Source organism: Ochotona princeps, chromosome X (genome assembly GCF_030435755.1).
Source record: "Ochotona princeps isolate mOchPri1 chromosome X, mOchPri1.hap1, whole genome shotgun sequence".
NCBI lineage: Eukaryota > Metazoa > Chordata > Mammalia > Lagomorpha > Ochotonidae > Ochotona > Ochotona princeps.
Window position 1 is genome coordinate 32,314,178 of NC_080865.1, and position 19,443 is coordinate 32,333,620.

Consider the following 19,443-nt stretch of genomic DNA (forward strand, 5'->3'; position numbering starts at 1 on the left):
TTTGCCCAGTATTTTGCTGCCAACACATAGCTGAGGTGGTTGATTGACTTGTTCTGTCCTCTGTCTTTTCATGGTTAGTTAGGGTTCTGAGTCTGGCAGTTCGATTGGGGAGATCCCCAAAGAAACTGTGTGAAGTGTTCCCAGACCAGATCCTTGTATGTACTAGCAAGTACAGGGCCCAGCACAGTCCATCCCCCCAATCAGCTGGTGGTTGCAATTGCTGGGTTGATTCTGTTTTCAGCCCTGACTTCCACTTGAACCAGCGGGTGTTGCAGTCCAGCCTAGTTCTGCCCAGCACATACTCGACCCTCGCATAAACCAGTGGGAGCTGCAGCCCAGTCAGAGCGACCCACAATAACCCCCACCAGGCCCACCCCCTACCCTGGTTTGCCATTATGTGTAGCAGACTAGTCCAGTCTGTCCCACACCCCATTTGGCTCTCGTACATGTCGATGGGTATTGAAGCTTAGTTTCATCTAACCAGCTCAACTATCCAGCCCTCACGGATGTTGTTGGGTGCCTCTCTGTCTGGCCACCCCAGCCCCTGTCCTAGTTTTCATGCCCTCCTGTGGGAGTGGTAACCCAAGAGGGAGGATCCCACTATTTCCCTCCCAGGTCTCTCTCACTCCCAGATTATGCACTCTTCAGGTGGTTCTGTGGTTTGACTTGACAGAATTAGACCCCAGTGCCAGCTTCTGCCAGCTGATGCTGAGGCTAAGCCCAAACAACCCTCACCCACTCTAATTTTGTTTGCACCAGTAGGAATAATCCGCCCAGCCTGGCTTTTCCCTGATCTAGTCCACATGAGGCTCACAGGTGTTGTAGCCCTGCTTAGTCTGGTCTGCCCCCATCCCAGCTCACGCCTCCAGTGGGAGTAGCTGTCCAGCAAGGGAACCACCCCTTATTTCCCTGCCGTCTCTGCCCCCTCCCTTCCTGGTTCTCATGTGTGCTGGTTGGGTGCTGCGGTCACATCTGGCACAGGCAACCTCACCTTGGCATTCCATGTTGTGTACTGCTTTTGTCGCGACCGACCCTGGCTTGACCCACACTCTGTTCTGGTGCTCGGATTTGCCAGTGGATGACGTGTACTGATTCAGCCTGGTCTGCCCCCAACCCATGCCAAATGTATGCCAGTGGGAAACCCTCCATGGCCTATTCTGGTCATCTTTAGATTCTCACAACTACTTTTGAACAAATCATGCTGATATATTTGTCGCCTCTCAAATGTGTTCTCAACACCATTGTCACTTCAGTCTTATTAAAACTACAATTTTCTTATTAAAGTTATAGTTTATTAAAACTTCCCATTGATGGCAGAATAAATTCCTCAAATCTGTGTCCTATAGCACAAAACACTTTACACTTCAGCCCCTGAGATGTTCATGAACGTTCCACACACCCTTTATTAAATAGTTTCATGACTTCTTTACCATAAAGCTTGCTGGAACCTCCAATGAAACCATGTATCATAACGCTCCAAGAGAGTGATATATAAAATGCAGCGTTTCCAAAATGTATTTGATTAGAAAACCCTATTTTCATAGACCATCTGTTAACAGTTCTCACGACACTAGTGTTCTGAGGAAGAGCATTTGGGAAATGCTTAGGAAGCCCTATCCTACATTCCCAGTCTTACTTCCCGTTAATTCCTCTGTATAAATCATCTGCTTAGGCCCACCAACAGTTTGTCCCTCTGAAGCACACTCATGTTCAAGTGTAGTTCAAGTCTTTCTGCCCAATGAAATGACCTTCTCTTTTTCTTTGTACCCATATATTCTTGGTGGTTTTTTATTGGTATTTAATTAAAATACCATGAAACTCACTATTTTAAAGTGTACAACTCAACTGTTCTTGGTATATTCACAAAACTGTGCAACCTATCAACATGATCTAATTCTAGAACGTTTTCATCACCCCCAGAAGGAAACCCCATACCCATTAGAGGTCTCTCCCCTATCTCCTGACCCTCCCCCAGTCTGTGGCAACTACTAATCTATTTTCTGTCTCTGTGGATCCGCCTATTTGGGATACTTCTTATAGTCTCTCTGTCTACAGTCTGCTCATTTAGCCCATGATCATATTTGTTTGTTCAGTCATTTTTCCACTCATTCAGCTAAAAATCACAGCACTCTGTGTCACGCATTGTGCCAGACTGGGAAGGTTCAAAGGCCAATGATGGTTTGCTTTTGGAGGAGTGCCCACTTAGTGAACAGGACCGACAGCACAGTATTAAGAGTGCTACTGTGATCTAGAAACTAGGTGAAAGAACAGATTTGAGCAGTAGGTAGAGGGGAATCGGGGGAAGCCTCACTGTGGAGGTAGCATTTGACTAGATATTGATTCATGTATTCATTCATGTTGCTTCTTGGACCTTTGGCTAAGATCAAGTGTTCATTCATTCATTGAGCAAATAGTGGTTGTGGCCCCCTTCCTATGTGCCAGGCATTGTTAGACTTTACATATATACAAATGCACCCCAGAATCCCCTGGGATTTCTGGAGGAAATACATACACAAAGTTCCCAAACGAGGTGACACTGATTCTATGAAGAAGGCAAAGCTTGCTGCAGGAACAGCAAGTTCCTATGCTTGCTGTGCTTATGAATTTGAAGAAGTAGAAGCTTACCAAGGGGACAAAGATGGAGGCTGGCATTTCAGGCAGGAAGTAAATGTCTCTGACTGTGCCACCTTGGCTCTTTTCTTTTACTAAAGGAGAACATCTGGTGTCTGTGTTCTTCTGATCGACCCTTATGCACGTGCTGGGCACAGCCATCTTTACCTATAGATGCTGTATCTTCCCAAAAGGATTGTGTGCCCTTGAAGCATGGTGTTTATGCACAGGATCAAAATGAATGAAAGAAGGATGACTGGGACAAGGTCTTTGAGGCTGACACACACCCTTCCAGGCTTGTCATGGGGTGTGGATAAAAGCTTTGCATGGACTGCTTTCCTTTGGGCCCCCTTTCCCCAACCCCACCTCCCAGCATAGCATGGATGGTGAAAGTAACTCCTTAGGCATACCGTTTTCACTACTGCAAAGTGCAATGGAGAAGCTAGGGTCATTTGCATTAGTCACACTGTAGACCACTGAGAAGCCTAAGGGTCCGTCTTAGAAATGTGCCATTTATTCACAGCTTGGTAGATACTGTCAGCTGAAGACTTAAAGAAGAATTAGGATATTCTAACAGCTAAGGATGAATAATATACTCTCTGTTCTAAACACCGGTTAAACATATGAAGAGACTCAGTAGAACTATTTCATGGTAATCCTAAACAGTTGAGACAGGTACTGGAATGCTTGACCAGAGGCAGGTACTTGATGCTTGACTGGAGACAGCATCAAGGGAGGCCTCACATAGAATACCAGCTTTTATCCTGCTTTAAAGAGATGAGGGATCAATTCATCTTTCTCTGTCTCTCCTTCCTTCAGTCATAGAGGGTCTCATTGCTTTATCAGTTCACACATCCTTTCCTGAGATCATATAGTGGAATATTTTACAGCTGACAGAACTTCAAAGCACTCTCCTCCTCCTCCTCCCCGAGAGCACGAGCCCACCCCTTGAGTATTAGCAGTGCCTGTTGTTTACCAGTAATGGGACACAGCAGTGACGCAGGTGGTGCTGCAGTGAGCTGTGACTGCAATAACTATACAACACCTACTGTTCTTGGATTTCAGAGTGACTACCCGGAAGAGGAGGTTTTCTGGTTGATGAACAAGTCCTGGAAAATTGGGATACGTATGTTTAAAAAGAAGAAGTATCTAACTTCTGAGAAATGGTGCACCCTGGCTATGCGTTTTATTGACCACCTTGGCTCCCTCAAGGAAAACCATGAAGCTCAGGTGAAGAGAGAGAAGCCTGGGGCGGATGGCATGACCTTAGGGCCGAGAGGCCACAACAGGGCTATCCATAAGACCAACCCCTCCCTTTCTTAGCTAGAAAAGAATTGATTTCTGTTCCTCTCAGTAGTTCCAAATATGAGGGTATTACCAAAAGGTTGTGGAAAATGGAATTAAAAAATAAACTGGGGCTGGGGTAATACAAAGAAAAGTTTGAAGGCCAAGCATAGTGCCTTCATAATATCCATTTTACATTAACTTTGGAGAAGACCCCTTGTAGGTACAGATTTCAAAATTTTTGAACCAAAATAAACTTACTCTTAATTTTATTTCCCACAAACTTTTATAAGTACCTTTGTTAACTTCAAGGGTTAGGGAACTATAAGCAGTCACTTCTTAGAATGAAAACCAGAGGCTAGTATTGTGGTATATCACGTTAAGCCACCACTTAGGATGGCCAGCATCCCACATTAATTTCAGTTCAAATTTTGGTTGCTCTACTTCCCATCCAGCTTTCTGTTAATGCACTTGAGAAAGCAGTGTATGGTGGCCCAACTACTTGTGCCCCTGCCACACATGTGTGTAGGAGACCCAGATGGAATTCCAGGCTCCTGGTTTCCACCTGACCTAGCACCTGTGATTGTTGGGGGCATTTGGGGAGTGAACCATTTGGGAATGGAAATCCCCCTACTTCTGTAATTGCATTTCAAATAAATGAGGTAAATCATTTTTAAAAGATTGAGAACCAGGAAGGATGCAGAACCGAGGAAAGCTTAGAGCAAACAGAATGGACTCCCAAGAGCGAGTTCTGCAAAGATGCATCAGGGTTCATGCCTGTGCAGGGAAGGCTTTGTGTCCTGTGCTCAAAGCAGTGACTGTTTAAGGAGGCGTTTCCTCCAGGAACTTCCCTCTGTTGCAGGTTTCTGGTCCATTAGCTAACAAGGAAAGGTTTGGTGGAGGAAAAAAAAAAAAAGCAACATTGTTACCAAGTAAGGGCAAAGAATCCTTGTTGTGTTTTAAGTGCCATCTCCCTTGTGATAGCCCTTCCCCAGCAAGAGGGACCCCTCTTCCTCAGGAGGGCATTGTGTTCCCCTGACATCCTCCCAGAGCAGTGGTTCTTCAGGTCTCAGGAGAGAAGGGTTAGATTTTCATGCCATGCCTGTGGGTCTGAAAAAGCTTTCCTGCATTTCCTTTTCCTCTCAAAAAACCCATTTTCTCTTTTCTTTCCCAGATGAATGCAATGTATGCTGAGATGATGCAAGCATTGGAGCAAAGGTCGGACACCATTTTCAATGAGCGTGTTGTAAAGAAGCGTGCTTTCAGCGAAGACTAAGGACTACTGGAGCAAGGCATGTGAGCAAGCAGGCTTGTCGGCTTCTTGAAACTAGGTAGTATTAAGAAGTTGAATGTTTACATTTTTTGCCAGACTTTCTCTTGAGTCTTTGTTTCCATTTTTTTTCAGATATTATTTTCATGTTGTTAATTTTCAAAAATAAAAGCATTTGGAGTTTGACTTCAGCAATCGGCTTATTTCTAGAGTACCAATGAATTGTCTAAAAAAATGCTTAGAATTATATTTCAAATAGCCCATCTGTGAAGAAACTTTATACGCCAAGTGAACAAAATGAGGGGGTAGTATTGTATTCCCAAAGCTCTCAAATTCCCAATACGCCAATACCCCAATACCAGAGATTCTTCGCTGGAAGGAGCTAAGTGGTCATTGGGCCCACCACTTGTCAGATTCATGAACTGTCTGTAGGACATCCTGGAGATAGGGTCAGTGTTGGAGTATCCACAGGGCAGGTGTTGTGACAGTGTGATAAGCTGCTGCTTGGGATGTCCAAGCACCTGTTCCAGTCCCGGCTGCTTCACTTCTGATACAGCTTCCTGCTAATGCACCTGGGTTAGCAGCAGAAGATGGTCCAAATGCTTGAGCCCCCTACCACTCATGTGTGAGACCTAGATAGATTGGATCCTGACTTTGGCCTGCCCAGGCCATTTAAGAAGTGAACCAGTGAATGGAAAATCTTGCTGTCACTATCTCTTGCTCACTCTCTCACTCTGTCTCCCCCAACCCTTAAAAGTGAATAAACATATATACATCTTTAAACAAGCAAGGAGAAAATTCAGGGCACTTCCAGAATAACTCAAGCCACTGTGTTTTGCTGTCTGTTTGGACAAAGTCCTTCTTCATGCTAAACAGAAGTATGTCTCTTCATGAGAAGTCGGCTTTCTCCCCCAGCACAGCTGAGGACAGAAGCCAGGCCCTTTCATCTCTTCCAAGCTTTCTCTCCTTCAAGCCGGGCATCTACAGATCTGTCGACTATTCATTGCTCACCCGATCAGGGCACTTCTCTGCCCAAGAGTCAAATGCCATATCCCAGGTGGGTCTCTACCCCATGTGAAGTGTGACAGCCTCCTTCTGTTTGCACTGGTACCACTGTACTATGAGAACACAATGGCTTTTCCCCAGTTCATATGTTTTAACATTTTTTAAGATTTATTTATTTTTATTGGAAAGTCAGATATAGAGAGGAGGAGAGACAGAAAGATCTTCCATCCGCTGGTTCACTCCCTAAGTGGCTGCAATGACTGGAGCTGAGCCAATCCGAAGCCAGGAACCGCCGAGCCTCTTTCAGTTCTCCCACACAGGTACAGGATCCCAAGGCTTTGGGCCGTCCTCTACTGCTTTCCCAGACCACAGGCAGGGAACTGGATGGGAAGCATTACTGCCAGGATTAGAACCATTGCCCGTATGGGATCCTGGCATGTTCAAGGCGAGGAATTTAGCCGCTAGGCTACCATGTCAGGCCCTGTTTTAACATTTTTTTTTAATTTTACTTTTATTCTTATTGTTAAAGATTGACTATTTTAATGGGAGAGTTATAGAGATAAAAAGAGGTTTTCTATCGGTTGTTCACTCCCCAAATGGGTGCAACAGCTTGAGGTTGGACCAGGCTGAAACAAGGAATCAGTAGCTTCATCAGTAGCTCAGTTGGCTATACCACAACAGTCCTCTGCTTTTGTTCTTTAAACATTTATTTTAAAAGTCAAAGTGACAGAGATTTATCCATCTGCTGGTGCATTTCCCAAATAACTGCAGTGGCTTGGGCTAGGCCAGGCCAAAACCAGAAGCCTGGAAGTGAATCCAAGTCTCCCACGTGAGTAGCAGGGGCGCAAGTATTTGTACCATCCTCAAGCTGCTTTCACAGGTGCATTAGCAGGGATCTGGATTGGAAGTGGAGCAACTAGAAATTTAACCAGCCCTCCAATACAGGATGCTGGTATTGCATGCTGTGGCTCAGTTCACTGCACCACAGTGCCAGCTCAATATTAGAATTTTTTAACTTTGGATTTTGAATAGCTTTGAACTTAAGAAAAGTTGAGACCAATATCGTGGTGTAGCAGGTAAGCCACTACTTGGAATGCCATATTGGAATGCCTCGGGTCAAGTCCTGCCTCTGCTTCTGATACAGCTTCCTGCTAATGTGCACCCTGGGAAGCCAAAGATGATGACTCAAGTGCATGGAGCCCTGACTACCACGCAGGAGGACCAAACGGGGCTCCTGGCTTCAGCCTTGGCTCTCATAAACATTTGCAGAGGGAAGCAGAATAGAAGACATCTTTTTTTAGCCTTTCAAATAAATAAAACTAAATTAAAACTTTTTTTAAAAATTGAAAAACCACCAAAACTTATTTTAAAAACAAAACAAAAACAAACTGCAACTAAGCTCAAAGAACTTCCACTCACCCTTCACTGAGTTTCCCTATTGGTTGACATTTCACCACATTGCCTTACAATCCACTGTTTGCTTCTTTCTGAATCAGTTAAGATTAATTTAAAGATGGTCTGCCCCATTAACACTTATTAAAGCAAAGGCACTTTCTCACACAAGTACAGTATGAACCATCAAACTGGGGAAGCGACAATGGTATGCTGCTACCCACAGATCCCATTCAAATTTCAGAGTGTCCTAATAAAATCTGCCATAAGCCCGGGATCACAAGTCACATTTAGTCATTTCCCTTTCATCTTTTGCTAAGAAAGCAAGTCCTCAGTCATTCTTTAATGAGCTTGACATTTTTGGAGAGTACAAGCTATTTTCTGCAAGTGTGGGTCTCCATTTAGGTAAGTCTGATGTTTCCTTAGGGTTTGGGGCAGTACCCCCACTGAAGTAATGTGTTCTCAGTGCATTATACTGATCAGTACACAACATCACTTTGCCCGTAGCAATTTGTGATTATGAAGTGTATATTTGGAGACAATGCCAATACCCTGTTCCTTATTCAGCTTTCACCCACTAATTTGAGCATCTGCTAATGATTCTCACTTGAATTCAATTTGACTGTGACGGTTGCTAAACCTTGATTTTCTGTTTCCATCATTTCGTTTTCATGTATTAGTTGCCACTGATCATATAGGATTTTTTCTTCTTCACTTATTTTTTAAAGATAATTTTTATTTGAAAGGCAGATTTAGAGAGACAAAGACCTTCCATCTGCTGTTCACTCCCCAAGTGGTTGCAATGGCCAAAACTGAACAGATCCAAAGCCAGGAGCCAGGAGCTTCTTCCAGGTCTCCCACGCTAGTGCAGGGTCCCAAGGCTTTGAGCCGTCCTTAACTGCTTTCCCAGGCCACAAGCAAGGAGCTGGATCAAAGTGGAGCAGCTGGGACATGAACATGCATTTATATGGGATGTTGGTGCTGCAGGCAGAGGATTAGCCTGCTACAGCTACTGCGCTGGCCCCTTCACTTTTATGTATAGTTTCATCTTTTACAAATACAGTGTATTCCTGTTGTGTTTACTGGGTTCTAATCCACTATTGTTGCCATCTGTTTGGCTGCCCAGAAGTGGCTCCTATACCCATTGGACATGTCCCCATCATCTCTGTAGCCAAGTCATATCTCCAGGCCCATCCTGTGACTTCCCTGCCTCAGCCCTAGAATCAGTCCTGTCTTCAAGGAGCCCTGGTTCCTCTTCAGAGACTGCTAGTTAGTGCCTAATATCTAGATCCTAGGTTAATTTCTATTGCTTTGTGGGGTGCCATTCTAAGTTCACCTTGGTGGGCAGAGCTAGGAAATAAATGTGCAAATACATATACACAAATACACATGCATAATACATGTCTGTACACATACACAAAACACACGAATTCATAGTGAGCCCTCCATTCGCAATCCGACAGAAGTGGATTTATCTTGACCTCTCCCCTTTCTCTATTTGCAGCGCCTTCTTCCATCACTGAGAAGGTTGGCTCTCATGAACCTCAGATATTCACATACTTGCCCATTTTTTCTGTTGAGTTCTGTCTCCCAGCCATGTGGGCTCACTCCTTGGCCCTCATCCCACTTGTCTGACCAAGAGTGCTGACTCTTTGACTCAACCCCGAACAAGGACCATAGCCAAACTCCCACCCTGGAGAGCAAGTAAACTGAGTCCCTAGCCCAGCCCTGACCCTGACGCCAAACCTGACCAAGGAGAGGAGACCACATTAGCACTGAAGCAGGCCCTTGCTGTTTACCCACTGCACTTGGTATTTACCCTTGTCTTCCATTATCTTGGTTGACTCCCACTACCTCTGAGAAGTGAGCTCATGTGTTATCTTCTGTCTTAGCACTCTGTTTTGTTCTTCACAGTTTATAAACAATTGCTTGTGGAGTAATTTGATGAAAGCCTCTTTCCTTCATGAGACTTAGTGCCCAAGTGCATTTTTTTTTAACTCACCATAAATCCTATCATGGTGCTTACAGTTTTCAATAGAAACAAACAAAACTATGTGTGGATTACAAAAGTTTTCGCACCAGAATAAACTTAACTTCCCATTCCATTTTCTGCAAACTTCTTGAAGTATCTTTATATTTGGTGGAAAAAAATGAAATTCTTAATCTTTTCCTGTAACACACACTGTCATTCGTGTCTCACCTTGTACTTCCAGTTCTTTTAAATGCAATTAAATGGGTCATTATGGAATGGCTGTTGCCACTGGATCTTTCTGGAGACTGGAATCTATCCTTATGATCTTAGTTATCTCTCCCAGGCTCATACCCCCCGCATATTCAGCCTGCATGCCAGTTAATGTCTTTAACGAAATAATTGACACAACACCCTGAGCAGATGAGGGCTGGACAGAGCTTTAGGGACTTGAGGTGCAGCCTTAACCCCAGATTCATTCAGTCATGAGACAAATATTCCTTGAACACATGCTACTATGGACCAAGCAACTGTTGAGGGTACTGGGGATGGTGTCATGAACAAAATAGAGAGCAAAGGCTTGTTTTCTAAGAGCTCACATTCTATAGGGGTAATGAATAGTCAAAAAGGATGTGAGTAACACATCAGCCCATTCATTAGCTGGTTTCGAGATGATGGCCAACCCACTCAATTGACTGCACTCTCCACATTTGTCAACCTTCCCCCAAGGATCTCATGAGTGACTTCATCAACACCTGGCTAGAATGCACCAACACAATGAGAATGTCTGCAACCTGTAGGGAACTACATCGTTTCCATTGATTTATAAAGTTCATTTTGGAAAAGAAAACAAGCACACTCTGTCTTAAGTAAAGGGCTATTTTTATTTTACTCAATTTTGTTTTTAATGTTATTTACATAGTTGAGAAGGATGTATGCCCTTGTGAGCCGCTGATTCAGTTAAGGAGGGTTGAGGCATAGAGGAAGGGGGAAGGGGTGGGACAAATGTTTCCAATATTTTTCTTTTTCTCCTATATCTGAGAGATGGGGCAGGGTGGGGGAAGAAAAGGGCCACTCCTTGCTGCCAAACTACATCAGCACTCAGGGATGGGATATGGTCTTTTGATGTCACCTTAGAGACCCCAGTATGAGGAAGAGTGTTCCAAGGATATTACTTGAGTGATTTGATGTTTCTGAGATGTTGGTTTCCTTGCTCCAGGGTGGAGTTGCAAGGTCCATTGGTTGATAAAGTCCAAATTAATGCACCTACACACCCAGACATTGCTGCCAAAGCTTGGCCAGGAGAGTTGTTCTCCTTTCCATCCTCTGATGTGGCACTCAAGTCCTCTGCTGGCCTAGATGAGGTGGCTGTCATGATCCCGTGTGCACCTGGACATGCTCTCCACTGCATGAACATCAGCACCTGAGGAGGCCCAGTCCCAATATGTGCACTCCAAGGTCAGACCACATAACTTGTGGTTTTTCCCTGTGGCTGGAGTTTGAGTCCAGTGGCCTAGTAGGGAGTAACCCAAGAAAGTTCACCTGGCATGACCCCAGACATAACTGTTGCGTGCACCAGCTACTTTAGTTCATCGCTTGCATCAGCCTACACACATAACAGTGAATGCAGTTGCCTGGTCAGTTCTGCACCCAGCCCCTCACAAACCAACAAGTGCTGTGATCTAGGCCAACCCAGCCCACCACAACCCTGGCCCTTATATACACCAATGGGAGCTGCAGTCTAGTTCGGGCAACCCCCAATAACCCCCACCAGGCCTGCTCCCGGCCCTGATTCCTGCACATACCAGCACATGTAGCAGACTAGTACATCCCATCCCACATCCAGTCCGGCTCTTGTAAACACTCATGGGTGCTGCAGCTTAGGTCTGCCTTCACCTCCCCCCCAACAGACCGAGCATACACATACGCCAACAGGTGCTACCACCTTGTCTTGCCTGGCCTGCCCCCAGCCCTGGTTCTCGTGCTCACCAGCAGGAACTGCAACCTAGCACAGGAGTGCCCAGTTTCCCTACTAGGTCCACTCCCAGTCCTGGATCTTTTGCTTTCTAGGGGGTACTGTGGTCCAACCTCACATGATTTGCACCCATGATTTGCTGTCAAACCTGGCCAGCCCACACTTGTTCGGGTTCTTGCATGCACCCAACAGTTGTCATGGCCTAACCTAGCCTGGCCTTCCCCGAGTGCAGACTGATGGATGTTGCAGACTTGCCAAGCCTAGTCTGCTGCCAATCCAAGTTCTCAAACTCACCAGTGAGAGCAGTGGCCTAACAATGGAGTCCTTGAAGCTCCGCTACCAGGCTCTGCCCCATACAAGGGTCTTGCATATGCTGACCTAGTCTGAACCTGGCCCACCTCTCTTCAGCATTTGCTGGCAGGTGCTGTAGCCTGGCTCTGCTCTGCCTGCCCCCAGCCCCAGCCTTCAAGTGAACTGGCAGGTATTACAGCCTAATTGATCCTGGCCTATGTCTTGTCCTGGCTTTTACACATACCAGCAGGTACTGCAGGCTGACCCAGCCCAGCCTGCCCCCAACCCAACCCACACATATGACATACATGTATGCCTGGCCTGGCCTAGGTTGCCTCCAGCCTTGGCTCTTGCACTCATCTGCAGGAGCTGAATCCTAACTGGGGAGTCCCCTTATTTCCCTTACCAGGTCCTTTCCCAGACCCAAATCTTGCACATAGACCCACCCTGACATGGCCTATCCAGTCCCAGTTCTTGCTAGTGGGTACTGCAACCTAGCCCTGCCCAGCCTGCCCCAATCCCTGGCTGTCATGTGAGCCAACAGTAGTAGTATCTTAGCCTGGCTCAGTCCACACCCCATCCTAGCTCCTGCGCATGCCAATGGGTACTATGGTACGGCCCAGACCTACCTGGCCCATCCCCAGAGCCAGCCCGCATACATGTTGACAAGTGGTGCAGCCTTCCTGGCCTGGTGCACCCCAGACCCAACTCTTGTGCTCACCAGTAGGAGCTGCATCCTAGTAGGGGAGTTCCCCAAGTTCCCCTTCCAGAGCTGGGTCTCATGTATGCCTGGCATAGTCTGTCCCCAGTCTTGGCCTTTGCTTGTGCTAGTGGGTGCTGCAACCTGGCCCACCCCCAGACCCAATTCTTGGATGCGCCCACAGGTGCTACAGCCTGAATCAGCCCTGCCTGTTCTCAACCCTAGTTCCCATAAGTGTTAGCGAGTTCTGTGGTAATACCTGCTCTAGTCTGTCGCCACCCTCAGCTTTTGCACAAACCAGGAGGTACTGCAGTCCCACAGGGTCAAGCCTGCAAATAATCCCCTACAGAATCTGCCCCTAGCCCCAGTTCGCTCATGTGCCAATTAGTATCATGGCCCAGCCTTGTGTGACCCATCCCCAGCCATGCCAGGCAGGCCCTCCAGCCCTAGTTTTCGTGTGTGTCAGCAGACAATGCCCCTTAGCCCAGGTCTCCTATGTGAGCAGGTGCATTGGTCTGACCCAGACATACCCTGTGGTTTCCTTTCTCCAAGGTAAAGCAATTTTATAGACTAGATCCCTAGTTTCTTTGTAAGTATTCTCATACAAACGAACCTTCCCAATAATGCATTTTAAAAATTTGCCTGAAATTAAGATGAAACCTGCCTGTCTACAGTTTGTGTTACACAGCTTGTCTTTAAGAAAAGGGAATCCGTATTCTTCTCTAAATTCCCATCAGTTTCGTGTTTATCTTCACATGCTTGGAAGGCAGAGTGACAGAGAGAGAGAGGGAGATAGATCTTCTGTCGGTTCATTTCTCAGATGCTCACAACAGCCAAGGCTGGGTCAGACCAAAGCCAGGAGTCGGGAACTCTGTCTCACGTGGGTGGCAGGGACCTAAGTGCTTGAGTCATCACCTGCTGCCTCCCAGTGTAGACATTAACAGGAAACCAGATCAGAAGTGGAGCAGCCAAGGCACTAATCAACATTCTAATATAAGATGCAGGCATCCCAAGTGGCAGCTTAATTCACTGTACCACAACACTAGACCTTGTCCCCTGCACTCCTAGTATCAATGTTATTTCTGATGATTCCCCCAAAGGTTATAAACACTGATTCAATAATGTAATCTGAAGGTTCTCTTAATATCCTGGCATACAATTTGTCTATGTCAAGCTATTCAAAGTCATTTAAATCACCTGGTGCTGGGACTGGCTTTACCTATAAAGCCAGTGCCTGTAACACTGGCATCCCATATGGGTGCCAGTTTGAACCCCAGCTAAGCTGTTTCTGACTCAGTTCACTGATAATGGTCTGGGAAAAGCAGCAGAAGGTGGCTCACGTGTTGAGGCCTCTTGCCACCCACATGGGAGACCTAGATGCAGCTCCTGGCTCCTGGCTTCAGTCTGCCTCAGCCCTAGCTATGGTGACCACTTAGAGTGAAGCAAATGATGGAAGATCTCTGTCTCTCCCTCTCTCTGTAACTCTACCTTTCAAATAAATAAATAGGGCCAGGCGCAATAGCCTAGTGGCTAAAGTCGTCGCCTCACCAGGATCCTATATTGATGCCAGTTCTAGTGTTGGCTGTCCTGAGTCCCATCCAGCTCCCTGCTTGTGGCCTGGGAAAGCAGTCGAGGATGACTCAAACCCTTGGGGCCCTGCACCAGCGTGGGAGACCTGGAAGAAGCTCCTGGCTCCTGGCTTCGGATTGGCTCAGCTCCAGCCGTTGCAGCCGCTTGGGGAGTGAATCATTGAGCAGAAGATCTTCCTTTCTGTCTCTCCTCCTCTCTGTATAGCTGACTTTCCAATAAAAAAAAAAAAAAGATTAGTGGGGCCTCGGTGTGTATCTGTACACTGTGTTCTTAATCACTTGGCTTGTAATTCCTGGACTTTTGAATTTCACGGTCCAATAAAATGGAAACAACAAACCTTCAAAAATAAATAAATAAAACACTTGGTACTTTCCTGGAGTTTTCTTAATTGCTTACTTCAGTTGCCTCTTGTCAATGTCTGCTTGACCCTTTCCAGTCTAGTAGACAGTAGTAGACAGTTTAGATGGTGTTAAATCTTACTGTCGTGAAGATTACTTCATTTTACTTTTAATTTTGTAAATTATGGAATCATCGGAATTTTCTAGATGTGTCTAATATTTTAAAAATTAGAATTCAATAATTTTTTAAAAAGCTGATTACAATGAGAACAAAATACGCAGCTACCCCAACATGTGAACTTTATTGTCTCCTTAATTTGTTTCCTGTTGCAAAAAACCTGTAAATACCACTTTCTTATTCCTACAGTCAGACTCCTTTGGGGTCAGGACCTCCTGGCAGCACCATGTTGCCATTTCATACTGATTCCTGGCCAGATCCCCTTCTTGTCACCTAGAAAGCTGACTGGGGTCCAGGCAACTGCTTTGCACCAAAAACCAAACTCATGTCCCCTTCTGACCCCACTGTTACACTCCATTCCATCTGATAGGACAGCAGGTAGCCCAGCACCACCAGAAACGCCCAGAGCCAGCACCAGGGCACTTTACAGGGCACGGACTGGCCCCACTGCCTCCTGCAGCTGCAGACTTGCTGGACACAAGTCTCCCAGCCACGTTCTGGCACAATGCACCATCCAAGGAAGTTTCCATTTGCTCCTTGGGGCAACAGCAGCCGGCACCCCAGTCCAGAGGGCCCAACCTAAGGCACACCCCTTCTGAATCTCCTAGCACAGGGCTGGGTGCCAGCATCGCCCTTGCACGTCCTGGGGGCGCAGTTGCTTCTGTGTCCTGCAGTTCCGGGACTACAGCTGTTGGTGCTACCATTGCTGGAGTCACTGGTATTTACTAATGGGACTCAGAGGGCCTTATGTGTAATCCTGTGCTTCCAGCTGGCAGCTGCCAGTCCACAAACTTCAGCAAAACGTTCACTCCCCCCAGTGAGACCTGGGACTGTGACAATGGGTTCTCTTAAGTCCCAGGGACACTTGCATTCCCTGGTGGGGATAGTGGAGCCGTGTCTGCACTCCTTTGTCCCAGATCTACCATTACTAGTGTGTAATCCATAGCGTAACCTGCAGTCACTGAGTGGGACCTGGGTATGGGACCAGCCACAGCTGCAGGACTGGGACTGGTAGAACATGCTCGAGGCACAGGGTAAGGATCCTACCACATCCTGCAGCTCTGGCTCTGTGGCCGTTCTGTAAGTATGCAAAGAGCTGTGGTCACTCCATGGGGCTGTCTGCCGGCCACTGATCCAGGCTTGCTCCTGCTGGTGTACTGCCCCCAGCATAGCCTGTGGGGTGCAAAGGAAGCTATCCTGTGAGTCCCACAGCTCCTGCACTGGGACTGGTCCACTGGGCTTCACTGCCGTGGGAACTGGGAGAGGGCTCCAACTGCGTCCCTCCGCTCCACATCCACACCTATAGGTGCCCCATCCCCAGCATCACCTGTACAGCAACACAAGACAGACACCTATGCATCTGCGTCCCTCAGTTCTGGAAAAGGGGCTACTGCCCAAGTCCCAGGAACTCCTGTACTTACCCTGGAGGACCTGGGGCAGGCCACAGCTCCATTCCAGTGCTGCTTGCTCACAGCTGCCAGCGCCCCATCGCTAGCCTAACCATTGGGCTTTGGCACTCTAAGCCGCATCCACACTCATCCAGAAGAACCAAGAGAGAATCCTGTGCACACAGCTGAGTGGCAAAATCACAGCTCATGGTGTTACAAGCCCTAGAATCACTGAGGGTGGCCTGGCCGGCAGGCCGAGGAAACATGCCCTTCTATGTCCCACAGCACTGAGAACACAGGTACTGTCATCAGCAGCTCCTGTGTGATTGACATCCTGCTCTCTGGGGCCCACAGGCACGCACCTTTGGAAGTCTACCTCCACTTAAAGGTCATGCTACTAACCACCACAAACTGCCACAGACACGACACCTGTGGCTCTCACAGGCCCAGCTGCCATCCGTTTCAGATGAAGAGATCACCGGAGGTTACACTTCCCAGCTCACCAAAGAAATCACTCGATTACCCAAGTGATACTGCACAATCAATTTGAACAGAGCAGTCTTTTCCAATGAAAGCTTCGTTACAAAGAAGAAGGATCTCAGATGTCAGGTCAGAGCACAGGAAACATGAAGAAGCAAGGAAACAGGACAGCTCCAACAGAACACAATAGTTCACCAAAAATAGGTGCTGATTTGAAAAAAAAAATCTACAAAATGCTTGAAAAAGAATTCAAAATAATGATCCTGGGGCCAGCATTGTGCCAAAGTGGGTTAAGCCACTCCTGCAGTGCCAATATCCCATATGGGCATTGATTCATGTCCCAGCTGCTCCGCTTCCAATCCAGTTCCCTGTTAAAGTGCCTGAAAAGGCAATAAAAGACGGCCCCAGTACTTGGGCTCCTGCACCCACATGAGAGAGTCAGGGAAGTTCCTGGCTCCTGGTTTTGACATGGCCTAACCCCAAATGTTGCATGCACCCATTTGGAGAGTGAACCAGCAGGTAGAAGATTCTCTCTCTCTCTCTCTCTCTCTCTCTCTCTCTCTCTCTCATTGTGCTGCCCAAATAAATGTGTAAACCTTATTAAAAGTAAAACAACAGATCAAGCAGATAAAAAGAATTTCTAACCCTCAAGATAAGATTTTGAAATAATTCCGACAAAAATAGAGGCAAGCACTGTGTGTAGCAGGTTAAGCTGTTGCTTAGACACACATTCCATACCGATCATCTGGAATTGAGTTCTACCTCTGCTTATGGTGTAATTTCCTGCTAGTGTGCATTGGAGGCAGCAGATCATGGCCCTCAATACTTGAGTTCCTGCCACCCAGGTGGGAGATCTGGACAGAGTTCCTGGCCTCCTGGCTCCTGGCTTTGACCTGGCTTGGCCTAGGATGGTGCAGGTATTATGAAATTGAACCAGCAGACCAAAGCTAAGTAAGCAATTAGTACATTCCAGGAGCTTATCTATCACTATTCACCATGAATGTATATAGATTAAATCCTCCAAGCAAAAGATATAGGTTGGCCAAACATTTTTTTTTAAACCATCCAACTACATGCTGCCTACAAGAAACTCACTTCACACATGAAGATACAAATAGATTGAAAGTGAAGGGTTGTAAAAATATATTCCATGCAAATGGAAAGCAAAAACAAGCTGGAATAGCTATAATCATATAAAACAGTCCTTAAGTTAAAACGGTAGAAGAAAGAAGGACATTATATATTGATAAGAGGATCAATTCAGCAAGAAGTACACATCCAACACAAGACAACTGACATCCATAAAGCAAATATTATTAGGCCTCAAAGAGAGAGAGACAGACTCCGGTCCAACAACAGCAGGGCGATTTCAACACCCCCCTGTCATCAATGAACAGATCTTCCAGACAGAAAATCAACAAAGCTACATCATCGCTGAAGGACGCTACAGAGCCAATGAACCTAGCAGACATTTACAGAATGCTTTACTCCACAGCTACAGACTTCACATCTCCTCATCACCACATGCAACATTTTTCAGGACAAACCAGACATGAGGCCACAAATCAATTCTAGGTTAGTTTTTAAAAACTGAAATCCTGCCACATGTCTTCTTGGAATACAACTAGAAATCAACAAGAAGAACAATAGGAAATGCACAAATGGGTAATTGAAGAAATTAAAAAGAAATTAAGAAACTTCTTGGAGCAAATGAAAATGAAAACACGACATATCAAAATCTGTGGGCTACATTTAGAAATTCTAATGAATCTCAAGGACTGTAGAAACCAAAACAAGCCAAACCCCAGATTAGCAGCAGACAGGAGCCAATAAAGAGCAGAGCAGAAACAAATGAGAACGAATCTAAAAAAAGAAAAAAAAGAGCAAACAAGTGAAGCAAGTGGAAAGCTGGGTTTATCTTGTCTAAAACCCAGCTTCTCACGTATTCACTGCCTCACTGTGGTGAATCAAGTTAAGCCACTGCTTGCAACACTCTCATCCCATATGGGTTACCAGTTCATGTCCTGGCTGCTTCTCTTCCCATCTACCATCAGTGGAGGCAGCAGAAAATGCTTGGACCCATGATAATAGCCACATGGAAGAACTGAATGAAGTTCTTAGCTCCTAGCTTTGGCCTGGCCCAGTGCCAGCCAATGCAGCATTTGCGGAGTGAGCCAGTGGATGGAAGATATCTACTCTCCCTTAACTTCGCTCTGTAAAGCTTTCTTCCAAATAAATAAATCTTTAAAAAAAAAATAGGCGAAAGAAGAATTGATGCGGTTGTGTACTATGCTAAGCCTCCGTCTGTGGTCCCGGCATCCCATATGCGCACCAGTTTGAGTTCCAATTTCTCCACTTCTGATCCAGCTCCCTGTCCATGGCCTGAGAAAGCAATGAAGAATTGCTTAGGCCCCTGTACTCACGTGGGAGACCCAGAGGAAGCCCCTGTTTGCCAGTTTCAGACTCACCCAGCTTTGGCTGTTGTGGCCATTTGGGGAGTGAGCCAGAGAAAGGGAGCTCTCTCTGTCCTTTTCTGTCACTTGGCCTTTTCAATAAAAATAAATAATTCCAAAGGAAGGAAGGAAGGAAGGAAGGAAGGAAGGAAGGAAGGAAGGAAGGAAGGAAGGAAGGAAGGAAGGAAGGAAGGAAGGAAGGAAGGAAGGAAGGAAAGAAAGAAAGAAAGAAAGAAAGAAAGAAAGAAAGAAAGAAAGAAAGAAAGAAAGAAAGAAAGAAAGAAAGAAAGAAAGAAAGAAAGAAAGAAAGAAAGAAAGAAAGAAAGAAAGAGAGAGAAGGAGAAAAAAATCCTGAACAGAAGAAAGGTAGACAAAACAAGTCCTTACTCAGCCTGAGAAATGGAAAAGAAGGAAAAAAACTCAAATGAATCAAAGGAAACATTACAACAGATACCTCAGAGATAGGTTCTAAGAAACTACAATGAATATGCTAACACATTGGAAAACCTCAAAGAAGCAG

At 46.0% G+C, this 19,443-nt stretch overlaps 1 protein-coding gene across 1 annotated transcript in view; it reads left to right on the top strand.

Moving 5' to 3' along the window:
- The window catches only part of TEX11 (testis expressed 11), a 254,871-nt gene extending 249,536 nt beyond the window's left edge, over positions 1 to 5,335 (top strand). Inside the window, exons 28-29 of the mRNA XM_058658776.1 lie at positions 3,676 to 3,840; positions 5,069 to 5,335. Of these exons, the coding sequence (XP_058514759.1) occupies positions 3,676 to 3,840; positions 5,069 to 5,170 (267 nt within the window). The 3' untranslated portion in view covers positions 5,171 to 5,335. The remainder of the gene's footprint in view (positions 1 to 3,675; positions 3,841 to 5,068) is intronic.
- The last annotated feature ends 14,108 nt before the right edge of the window (positions 5,336 to 19,443 follow it).